The following is a 12,010-nucleotide window of genomic DNA, read 5'->3' on the forward strand; positions in this document are numbered from 1 at the left end:
GGGAGGACATTACTGTTATAGGTGATGGTATTGCAGTGGGTTTACTTTGGGAGAGACTTGACTCTCTCGGAGGACACAGCTTGATTTAACCTAAAGAATGTCAGGCATGATTTAACAAACTGGGGCTCCTTTGGAGTGGCCTGCTCCCAGATCTGTTTGGGACATTTGGCCTGAGAATGGCCATACAGGTGTAGGATCTTAATTTGAGCCAGTTTGCTACAGCAGGAAAATAATCCTTTTTAATAATCCTTTTTTGTAGGCGTTGATACATTTTTCTGCAAATCAAGTCTGAAATGTTTAAGTGAAAATTACAAACGTAGGGTCTCCCGGGTGGCGCAGTGGTTAAGGGCACCACTCTGCTGTGCCACCAGAGACTCTGGGTTCGCGCCCAGGCTCTGTCGTAACTGGCCGCGACCGGGAGGTTCGTGGGGCGACGCACAATTGGCCTAGCGTCATCCGGGTTAGGGAGGTCTCATCGCGCACCAGCGACTCCTGTGGCGGGCCGGGCGCAGTGCGCGCTAACCAAGGTTGCCAGGTGCACTGTGTTTTCTCCGACACATTGGTACGGCTGGCTTCCGGGTTGGATGCGCGCTGTGTTAGGGTGTTAGGGTTGTGTATCGGAGGACGCATGACTTTCGACCTTCGTCTCTCCCGAGCCCGTACGGGAGTTGTAGCGATGAGACAAGATAGTGGCTACTAACAATTGGATACCATGAAAAAGGGGGTAGAAATTCAACAAAAACATTTAAAAAAGAAAATTACAAACGTTAGAAGCCTTTTAAAAACTCAAATACACTAAGTTTGCTTTTCCTGCCACCCAGGACCTATATACTAGGTGGTGTCACCTTGTAAGATCCAAAAAATGGTCGAAGACTCCAGTAACCCAAGTCAGACTGTTCTCTCTGCTATCACACGGCAAGCGGTACCGGAGCACCAAGTCTAGGTCCTTAACAGCTTCTACCCCCAAGCCATATGCCTGCTGAACAATTAATCCAAAGGCCACCCGACCTATTTACATTGACACCCACACCCACTTTGTTTTTACAATGCTGCTATTATCTATGCATGGTCACTTTACCCCTACCTACATGTACAAATTACCTCGACTAACCTGTACCCCCGCACATTGACTCGTTATTGTTATGTAATTTTTTTGTTACTTTTGATTAGATTTTTTTTTTCTTAAAAAAATATTTACTATATAAACTAAACTCTTTCTTGAACTGCATTGTTGGTTAAGTAAGCATTTCACGGTAAGGTCTACCTACACCTGCTGTAGTCGGCGCATGTGACAAATCAGCAACAAAAGGGTGATCAAATTAAGATGCTATATCTGTAGATGGCAATCAGATCTGGGACTCAGGCTACCTCTCTGTAGTGCTTTCATCATAGAACTTCACATCAAAATAAAAATTAGTTGTGTTTTTTTTTTTTATCTCCATGTGATTCAAGTGTAATGTAGCTATTAGCGTTAGCTGTTTTTTAGTTAGAGACAGTATGTTCGGATGGGTTTCCCTGGATGTGTACATAACCACGAGTCCATACTGTAATATCACAGAGTATCAACGGAAGTACAGCATCATCCCTCTCACCCTTCCCTGACCTGCATGTTTTTGAAGACGTTATCCGAGCCGTGGAATCCACCAGTGCAGTACTTGACTTCCTTAGGTTGTCTGTGGATGAACAGAGATGAAAAAACATTATTCCATTCCTAGAAAAAACATCACACCTCCAACAGAACACAGAGGGAGGGTGTTCTTTAATGGAAGTCTCTCCAAAATAATCCAGGTAGAATCAGGAATTCCTCAGGGCAGGTGTCTAGGCCCCTTACTTTTTTCAATCTTTACTAATGACATGACACGGAGTTCTGTATTTTATATATATTTATACAACACTAAAATTGAGGGGTTTTCAATTGAACAGCTGTATAAACCAGCCCAACTAAATAATAGCTCACATCCTCAACTGTGGCAACCATAACAACAAGGAACAGCTTTCAGCACCCATTAAAGACATCCGTAAAAAACATGCCCAAACATGGGCAAAACAAAATGTATGTTGGTATGTTAATAGGCTTTCTGTTAACCGGAGACCAACTATCACTTTTCATATGTGGCAGCTGTTGAGAATTTCAGCGGTCAAGTTAGGGCTAGTGAGTCGTCTTGTCGAATAATGTCTCATTGCAACAGACGAACATAACGAGAGTTAAACATTTACTTTTGAATCATTTAGCAGAAGCTCTTATCCAGAGCGACCCACAGTAGTGAGTGCATACATTTTTGTACTTTTCCGTATAAATATAAAGTGGGATCACCTTTTGCAAGTACCTGTAACTGCTTTCAAAGTGCATGTAGGGAGAAATGCATATAGGGACAAGTGCATGTAGGCACAACGTTTAAAGTGAATGTCAATGGATAATGTGTAGTTCTAACCGGTGTGGATTTAGTTTTGCCTGGAACTGATGACTTGAAAAAGGAGTGAACCGTGATGAGTAGGCTAACTATTAAATATTTAAAACGGTACTTATTTACTTAGGTTATTCCACAACAGATACTTTGGCTTAATGCCAGAGTAAAGCCAAGAGTGCAGCTTAGGTTATGTGATAAAAAAAGTGTTGCCTTTTCAAAGAGGGTTATGGTTCATACTGTATACGGTTCCTACAGATGTCATATCTTAATTTGATCGGTTGTCACAGAGAATGAGTCTTGTGATTTACATACCTTCATTGAAAACCCAGAATTATCTTTCTCTCAGTAGATCTAACAACTAAACTATAGCCTATCAAAGCTAATTTCCCATTTGCAGGATTATTTTACTCATGTTCAAATTAAGATCCCACATCTGTATGAATAAAGATGTAAAAACAAAATGTGTTATGAAAAAAAAAAAGCAAACAAGAGAGTTATGTTATGACATACAGAGCTGCTTGCCAGCCAGGCTTCATGTAGAGATGGGCCTTCTCAATGCGCACGTTGTTAGCAAAGTGCATCCGTTTGGGAAGGTGCTCTTTGAGGTAGGGCCTCATGGGCTGGTCAGGGCTCCTGCACTTCAAAACACAAAGCAAGAGAAGAGCAGAGAGTCAATGAAGGGACAGAGGGAGAGGCCTGTTTGACATAAGCTAAGGTAAGCAAATCATTTTTCAATTCATCTTATTAACACAGAAGTCAACTGGGCACAATAACTTCACATACCGACAGATTCTTCACCAGGCCTTCATAGTCGACTGGGGGAATAAAAACAGACATAGTTGGTAACTCAAGGGTCATGACCTTCCCCTTCCCAAATCACTCTTGACCCCTTGGACCCAACCGCTTGACCCTTTTCCCCTTGGCCCTCAACCACTTTGCCCTCAACCACTTTGCCCTCAAACACTTTGCCCCTTCCCCTTGGCCCCAAATGCTGTATCCCTCCCGTTATGTTTGCAGATCTGGATGGTCTGCATAGGTACAGTGCGATTAAGATTAAAATCACTTTAGTCAATTGTACACATAGTCCAACCGAATACTTTAACCCAGCCCCTGCGAAAGACACACATTATATATATATATATATACACACACACACACACACACACACACAGGTTTTTGGAGATGTGCGGGGGGCTGCCACACCCGGAAAGCCAGGGAGCTGCTGTTGTGGGGGGTTAAGGCAATGGCATCTAGGATTTGATAGCAGCAACCCTTCAGTTGCCAGCTCACTCTAACCGCTAGGCTACCTGCTGCCCCAGTGAAGTGGTGAAGCTTCTACCTTAATTAATGCTTACACATTACTAAGGGGGAAGGAGGGAATTGGGACCAGCTGTAACACTGAATGGTGTTTCAACATAAGGCCAGGAAGAGGAAGGAAAACAGCTGGAAGTGACACGTTGACATCATCAACAGTGATCAGCAACAGTTACTCACAGGAGAAGAAGTCTTCTGGGAGGTTCTTGGGTCGGATTCGCGCAGCAGGGCCTTGGATGACAGTGAAGTCGTCAATGTTGTCCTGGTACGAGCTTACAAATGCAGCCTTTTTGCAGGAAGCTTCCTCCATTCCTGCAATTACAGTAAACACACACACACACACATGCACACATCATTTAAAAAACAATTGCCATTGTTTGTATTGTTGTTCCTGGCAACTGGGCAGTCAGAGCAATAGAAGTTAGAGCAGAGAAATGGAGAATGAGAAAAGACAGTATAAGACTTCAACAGCACCATAATTAAGTGGTCTAATCTGTACCAGATTTCAGAGAATCTTTTTTTTTTTTACTGAACAGACTGTTAACTTTAAATTATAAACAGATTATTGTTACTAGGATTATATCCTCCATTTCCCAATCAATCAAAACATCAAATCGATCACAATCACATCAATAACATTGACAAAAAATAACCCAAGAGCAATGCAATAATTGTTATAGGCTAAATAAAAAAGATTCCCATATGACATTTGTTATTATAAAAACCTGACATCAAAATGTACAACCCTGCAACGTGGAGCTTATTACAAGGCCAGTTGAGTAGCCATCGGTCGGTGCCACCAAATGAATTTCATTTCGTTAAACCTTTACACGCATAATGACATAATTACAAGACTAGACACATGTCAAATGCTATGCAGATGTTGCGAGCATCTCTTCTTTACAGACCTCTCCTCTGTAAACCTCCCTGGCTAAATCATTCACAGCTGTTTCAGCATTCAATCTGACCTTGTTTTACAAAAGTTTTCGCTCTGCCATGTGATTCCCCCACAACAGGTGCTAGGGCAGCGTCCCTAACGGAACCCTATTTCTTATATAGTGCACTATTTCTGAATCAGCCTTTTAGGACCTGGTCAAAAGTATTGAACTAATCAAAAGTTACTCAATAGAAGAACTATAACATTTAAACAAAACAATATGTTGTGGTAATATACACTATGGCTACACTGTTAATTGTTATGTTTTATTTCTGAATTGCTACTTGTACAATAAAATCTGTAGACAATAACTTAATGATTGAGTTTGATAGTGGATTGTGTGCTATAAGGCAGGAGCTATGCAGCCTTTATACAACAGCTAAGGGAGGTTAGGCAGGAGATATGCAGCCGTTATACAACAGCTAAGGGAGGTTAGGCAGGAGATATGCAGCCGTTATACAACAGCTAAGGGAGGTTAGGCAGGAGCTATGCAGCCGTTATACAACAGCTAAGGGAGGTTAGGCAGGAGCTATGCAGCCGTTATACAACAGCTAAGGGAGGTTAGGCAGGAGCTATGCAGCCGTTATACAACAGCTAAGGGACGTTAGGCAGGAGCTATGCAGCCGTTATACAACAGCTAAGGGAGGTTAGGCAGGAGCTATGCAGCCGTTATACAACAGCTAAGGGAGGTTAGGTAGGAGCTATGCAGCCGTTATACAACAGCTAAGGGACGTTAGGCAGGAGCTATGCAGCCGTTATACAACAGCTAAGGGAGGTTAGGCAGGAGCTATGCAGCCGTTATACAACAGCTAAGGGAGGTTAGGCAGGAGCTATGCAGCCGTTATACAACAGCTAAGGGAGGTTAGGCAGGAGCTATGCAGCCGTTATACAACAGCTAAGGGACGTTAGGCAGGAGCTATGCAGCCGTTATAGAACAGCTAAGGGAGGTTAGGCAGGAGCTATGCAGCCGTTATACAACAGCTAAGGGAGGTTAGGCAGGAGCTATGCAGCCGTTATACAACAGCTAAGGGACGTTAGGCAGGAGCTATGCAGCCGTTATACAACAGCTAAGGGACGTTAGGCAGGAGCTATGCAGCCGTTATACAACAGCTAAGGGACGTTAGGCAGGAGCTATGCAGCCGTTATACAACAGCTAAGGGAGGTTAGGCAGGAGCTATGCAGCCGTTATACAACAGCTAAGGGAGGTTAGGCAGGAGCTATGCAGCCGTTATACAACAGCTAAGGGAGGTTAGGCAGGAGCTATGCAGCCGTTATACAACAGCTAAGGGAGGTTAGGCAGGAGATATGCAGCCGTTATACAACAGCTAAGGGAGGTTAGGCAGGAGATATGCAGCCGTTATACAACAGCTAAGGGAGGTTAGGCAGGAGCTATGCAGCCGTTATACAACAGCTAAGGGAGGTTAGGCAGGAGCTATGCAGCCGTTATACAACAGCTAAGGGAGGTTAGGCAGGAGCTATGCAGCCGTTATACAACAGCTAAGGGAGGTTAGGCAGGAGATATGCAGCCGTTATACAACAGCTAAGGGAGGTTAGGCAGGAGCTATGCAGCCGTTATACAACAGCTAAGGGACGTTAGCCATCATTTAGCTGCCAGATACTGACTCGATATGAGCTCTTTTCTTTGATGAGTCACTAATATTTAGGGATGTAGGAAAATCAGCTACTTCCTCTTTTTATTTTCATCCCCTTTTCCCCCCTAGACCAACTCCTCTTTCATGTTAAGTAGTAGTGGATGCTCACTATCGCATCACTTTATGATTTACAGCAGACCCATAAAGTAAACCACTTGTCTTTTTTCATTTGCCAAAAAACACTAAATGGGTTACCTCCGCCTCCCCTGCTTTCACATTGACTTTCTTAGTGCTTATCTCTGAGAAACATTGTTTCTCTTGTACTGTACATTTCCCCTCGAAGCCCTTTGCTCCAGTAGGAGCTAAAACAACAAGTCACTTTCCAATCTACTGTTTCATCTGAATGCTGTGTAGAAAACAAGGCTACTGATTCCTTGGTTGATCGCAGAGACCACTGTGTGTACAGGACAATCCGGCTGTGTGTTGTGGCAACATGCTGCTCACCGTGGTCAGACAGAAGCACCAGATTGACACAGCGGTGAAGGTTCTTCTGTTTCAAGCCGTCCATTAGAAGTCCTAACAACCTGTCCACGTTCAGCAGGGCCTCAATCACCTGCAAATACAGTATATAGTCATTCATAACACCACATGTTATACAAGGCCCAGGAGTTCTGCCTGACTACTTTGTGGCCTTTGCTGGGTCTGCTTTGATTGGTTATAAATTACCCCCCAGCTGATTGGTGGGTTGAATGAATAGAGATGGATCTGACCTGGCTGCTCATTGGTCCGTATCGGTGGCCGGCAGAGTCTGGTTCCTCCATGTACAGAGTGTAAAAATCTGGCCTACATGAAAACAAAATGAAAGGACTCTGATTACATAGTGAGGTCCGATCAAATGAAAGAGAACGACAGTGTTTGGACTGTCCTTCAAAATGATGCTCATTTAAAGGTTATAAGAAGCATATTACCATACCTTTCCCCTTGAGGTAAGTTCAGCCATTGAAATATGGTTGAGATTCTCTCCTCAAATGAGATGCTCCTAAAACAAAGATACTGCTTTATTTCTTACTTTAGAAAGCATCACTATGGATAGCTTACACACTGCTACAGTACACTACAGCAAATGCTGGTCACCTCCAAATAACACATTCATACTTTATATCTTACAAAACAAATAGATGGGGTATTCACTAACGGATAATTACCTACTCCTCTTTATTATGACAAACAAACATGGATAAGAAAGACCATTACGCATGTCTCTTACTTGTCATACTTCTTATAGAAGTCAGGTAATCTTCCATTGACTGCCACATCAGAGCCCGGCCAGAAGAATGTGGCTGACTTCAGGTTATTGTCCATGGCAGTGAACCAAACCTAGAGAGAGAGAGAGACAGACAGACAGTGGAGGTGCTCTGATCATCAAAACAACCACAGACCACTAGAAAGAGCTACTCTAATAGCTCTATAAACTCATCAAAACTGACCCTATACGCTGTTTGCCTTTCACTCCAGCCATCCGGGTTTGCTTCCTGCTCCCTCCGTTTGCTACATTGGTTGTCAGAAGTGAGATGGTGCCTGTTAGGCTATTGGAGAGGCATGTACACGTGAGGGGCACGCTCTCCCGAAGGAAGGGGGTAATGTAGCGACATTAACACCTAGAAACCTCATCAAGTGGTTCAGACCTCTTGGTGTAATGGTTAAGGCATTGGCTTGACAGTCGTTGGACCCAGGTCTGAGTCGCAGTTGGGGCTACCCCCCAAATTGGTTTCAGAAGTGGGATGGCGGCGGTGAGGCCACCAGAAAGCCTGGCGGACGTGTGAAGAGGCTTGAAAGAAAGTTGATGCACGGGGACGTGCCTTCCCGTTTGGAGGGCCCAGTGTAATGATCCTCAGCTCCTCACTATATGAGCCACATTACAATTCCCTCCCAATGGGTTAACCCTAACTCCCTAACGGGCACGGGAGAGGCGAAGGTCGAATCATGTGTCCTCCCAAACATGACCCGCCAAACCGCGCTCCTTAACACCCGCCTGCTTAACCCGGAAGCCTGCTGCACCAATGTGTCAGAGGAAACACCGTTCAACTGACGACCGGAGTCAGCCTGCAGGCGCCCGGCCAGCCACAAGTAGTCTCTAGAGCGCGATGAGCCAAGTAAAGCCCCCCGGCCAAACCCTCCCCTAACCCGGACGACGCTGTGCGACGCCCTATGGAACTCTTGTTTTAGTAAACTTTGTTCTGTATTGTCATTATGTCTCATAGTTAGGGTTGTTTTAGTAAACACAGTTCAAATGAATTTCCTCAACAACATTCATGTTATTATTCCTCATGCATTTTTCCAGCTAAATGTTTCAGGAGGAAATCTTCTCAAAGTGCCATCTGTGACTTGTTCTAACAACAACAGGGCCCCTTATGTCTTCCCAAGCTCCACTCGTCTAGCCTGGGTACCAGTCTGTTTGAGTTATCATTACACTCCTTGTCATTCTTAACATGACACAAGGAGTGGAATGTTAGCCTGAAACGGAGAACCTGTTTTGCTACCAGTCAAGTTACATTTCTCCTAACACTAGGGCCATATTATCCTCAAACCAATAAGTTCTAGCAGTAAACTAACATTGAATGAAGGTGCGGTATTTGCACTGTTGTGTATTCCAATGCATCCACTCACTGGTTCTCCTTGGTACCATTTGGCATTGAATTTTTCGGGAACCTTCAAACTGAAGGAGGCGTTGCGGGTCACATCATACATCTTGTTGTCAACGATCCCATGGGACTCTGGATAGAGGCCCTGTGGGAGTAACACACACCAGTGAGGCCCTGTGGGAGTAACACACACCAGTGCTTTGACAGCTGCACGGCTAAGTAAGTGGACATATCATCTGTAACTTTACATCTAAACCATTTCATCACAGAGAGCCACCGGTTAACCCACTGTGTTGAAAGAATTCTGGAGGCTAAATGGAAGGTGTGGGTTAGTCCAGTAGATCTGAAATCACCGCCTACAGTTGCACACCTCCAACACAGTTTCTCCTGAGGTGCAGCATGTCCTAGCCATCCAGCCACAACAGGAGGTAGGTAATGTTATCATTAGTCGTAAGTGACAATTTGATGGATAAGGTGATTTAAAGAGTCATCTTTCTTTTAAGTGAATTCCATTTTCAAATAAACAAATAGGCCAGTTGTGTATACAATTCTGCAGAGCAACAGATGGTTCCATATTAGAGCAACTAAGACGAGCATCAACACTTACAGTCACAATGGTGTAGTGGTTGGGGAAGGTCTTGGTGGGGTAGACAGGTCTCATGTATGAGGTAGAAGTGCCACAGTTGCCTGAAATAGATGGAGACGAAAAATAGTTAAAAGCTGCCAAAGTAAATGGATTTCACCATGTGGATAATGGTTTTAAAATATTGACGTCTTTTGCGATGGTGCGGAAGGACATAAGTAGCCAAATAAACAATAGTTTCCTGAAACAGGATCATTTCCTCCACGACGTCTTTACTTGATTGTAATCTGATGTCGTTTCAACCAGATAACTTCTTTAGAATGTTTCATGCCAAATGTTGCCCTACGCACCAGAAAACAATGGTGTGCTTACGTAATTTGCTGATGACTGGAAGAAGACTGCCATAGGCCTTTAAATAACCTGCCCGGAAGCCATCCATAGACACCAGGATCAGTGGGGGTTTGGAAAAACTGGGGATACAAACAGAGAATGAGCTGTATTGAGGTTAAAACAGAACATACATTTTTCCTGGAAAGCATGAATCTAAAACTGTCTGAGTCTGGCACAGTGTGGATGGTACAGTTCCACGGTTACAGTAGTTGTGCTGTGGGTTTGTGTGGACTAACACAAAGCAAGCCCTTTGACTGTGGGGAACTGACATGAGCTGACTAGATGAGACGGATAGGCAGGATGGATTCAGCCCACACAGACACACAGAGAGGAGGGGAAGGGCAGGAAGAGGTCTGGGGCTGGATGGCTGCATCCAAGATGAGTCAGATGTTTCTAAGGCCTGTGGTTTAAAAATGTTCCCATTTCCCTGAGAATTTTAAAAACTTTCCCCTTCCCCTTTTCAACTGAAATGCAATGCAGGGTAAAGACAGATTTCAGTCGAACACAACAGTTGCTTTTTTTCCTCTCTTCTTCCTTTTTACTCCTTCTTCCGCTCTCCCTCTCTTTTCTCCAACATGAGGGATAACAGAGGTAAGTGATGTATGTTAAAGTTATTTAAGGCTCTCTGTGGTTCAGTAATAGGCGTTTTTAAACGTATCTATTCATCATGACAGAGAGGGCCGCACCAGGGGAGATTTGTGTTTTCCTGTAAAGGCTAACAACTCATAAAATAAACCCTAATTTGAAGTTATAGCCAATAGAAATCCTCCCCTTCCCCAAAAGAGAAAAGACAAGAATGAGTGACGTCAGTCATTAAGAAGAAGAAAACATTCAAAAGAAAAACAACGTTAATTAGACCTTTGGGAAGGTATTTCAGACTAAAAATGGCTTCAAGACCACCAGCTGTTAACTTTTCCATAGTCCAACAAGTCTGTGGTCCCAACCTTATCGCACAACATGCCACACACACACTCAATCCACAGCCCCATTAGCTAAGTTTCCATATAGACACTGAACAGCTTCACTCCAACTTCTCCATCATAAAAGCCAGAAATAACATTTGTGTTAATCCTGTTTTAGTCTCACAAGTAGAGCAAATGGCCTCAACTTGTACACAATGCATTTGCGTCATAATGTGCTCTGTTTTTGTCTGTAGTACGCACAGATTGTAGTGTGACTAAGTAACAACAGCACATTGTGTGTATACACTATCAAGCAGTTTAAATCAAGGACTGTGCTGTGCCTTAAAGCACAGTGGGACCTCAACAGTAGATACTATCTTCAGACTGTGGTGTATGAAAGTGTTTCTCACAGAGAAAGTACTGTAGTTGTGGAAAATGACTTACCTGGCAGGACATTGTGGTGTTTGAATGTCCTCACACTCCTCTTCTATCCAAGACTTCACTCCCACTGGAAAGTATTATAAAATCAACCATACTATCATCACTCATTTGTGGCGAACTACCAAACACACTGACAGTACATCTATCTACTAGACTAAAATCACATTACACTTAAACCACATCTAACCACATCTAATATATATTTAAAAAATGTATGAAGTGAACATTGTGCTTGAATCGCTTAGGCTAAAGCAAGCCAAGTAATGGTGAATACTAGCTGAAATGACCATGAGTTAAAGCTTTATTTCGGTAGTTAAGAGTGATAAGTATGAAGCCAACTGGATGACTCTAAAACAGCTCTAAAATGTAGATATGAGATCCTGTATAGTCTAAGCCAGTGTTTCTCAACCTCAATTCTCTGACACTCATTTATTCAGTTCTAGAAGTGCTAGTGTAAGTGGGTGTCCAAATAGGAAGGCCCTAGCTTGCTGGTCCCTGGTACAAATAAGGTTGAGAAACACTGGTCTAAGCACTTATAAGATGGTCAGGGATAGTGAAAGATTGAGAGGGCCTTATGTTGTGGAATTCATTCCACCACACTGGAGGAGCTAGAAAAAAAGAGAGACCAACATCAATCAGAAATCAACACACACAAGTCTATCTGTGGGACTGAGTGCATTGGAACTATAGGGAGAAGATGATTTTACAATCAAAGGTGGAATTCAGTTTATATTCAGCTGCAAATGTGTTAAATCCTAAAATCCCTTGACACAATGTCCTAATATCTGGTGAACCTTACTT

The 12,010-nt window shown here is 43.4% G+C and overlaps 1 protein-coding gene across 1 annotated transcript in view; it reads right to left on the bottom strand.

The window, feature by feature from the left end:
* Nucleotides 1-12,010, bottom strand: part of enpp1 (ectonucleotide pyrophosphatase/phosphodiesterase 1) — a 51,551-nt gene that overhangs the window by 10,743 nt on the left and 28,798 nt on the right. Inside the window, exons 5-16 of the mRNA XM_021611574.3 lie at nucleotides 11,213-11,276; nucleotides 9,849-9,946; nucleotides 9,501-9,580; nucleotides 8,919-9,038; nucleotides 7,519-7,628; nucleotides 7,225-7,290; nucleotides 7,022-7,094; nucleotides 6,756-6,864; nucleotides 3,903-4,034; nucleotides 3,192-3,223; nucleotides 2,919-3,046; nucleotides 1,604-1,673 (exon numbers count right to left, since the gene is read on the bottom strand). Coding sequence (XP_021467249.3) covers nucleotides 1,604-1,673; nucleotides 2,919-3,046; nucleotides 3,192-3,223; nucleotides 3,903-4,034; nucleotides 6,756-6,864; nucleotides 7,022-7,094; nucleotides 7,225-7,290; nucleotides 7,519-7,628; nucleotides 8,919-9,038; nucleotides 9,501-9,580; nucleotides 9,849-9,946; nucleotides 11,213-11,276 — 1,082 coding nt within the window. The remainder of the gene's footprint in view (nucleotides 1-1,603; nucleotides 1,674-2,918; nucleotides 3,047-3,191; nucleotides 3,224-3,902; nucleotides 4,035-6,755; nucleotides 6,865-7,021; nucleotides 7,095-7,224; nucleotides 7,291-7,518; nucleotides 7,629-8,918; nucleotides 9,039-9,500; nucleotides 9,581-9,848; nucleotides 9,947-11,212; nucleotides 11,277-12,010) is intronic.

Source organism: Oncorhynchus mykiss, chromosome 8, assembly GCF_057628025.1.
Source record: "Oncorhynchus mykiss isolate SJ-2025 chromosome 8, ASM5762802v1, whole genome shotgun sequence".
Classification (NCBI taxonomy): Eukaryota; Metazoa; Chordata; class Actinopteri; order Salmoniformes; family Salmonidae; genus Oncorhynchus; species Oncorhynchus mykiss.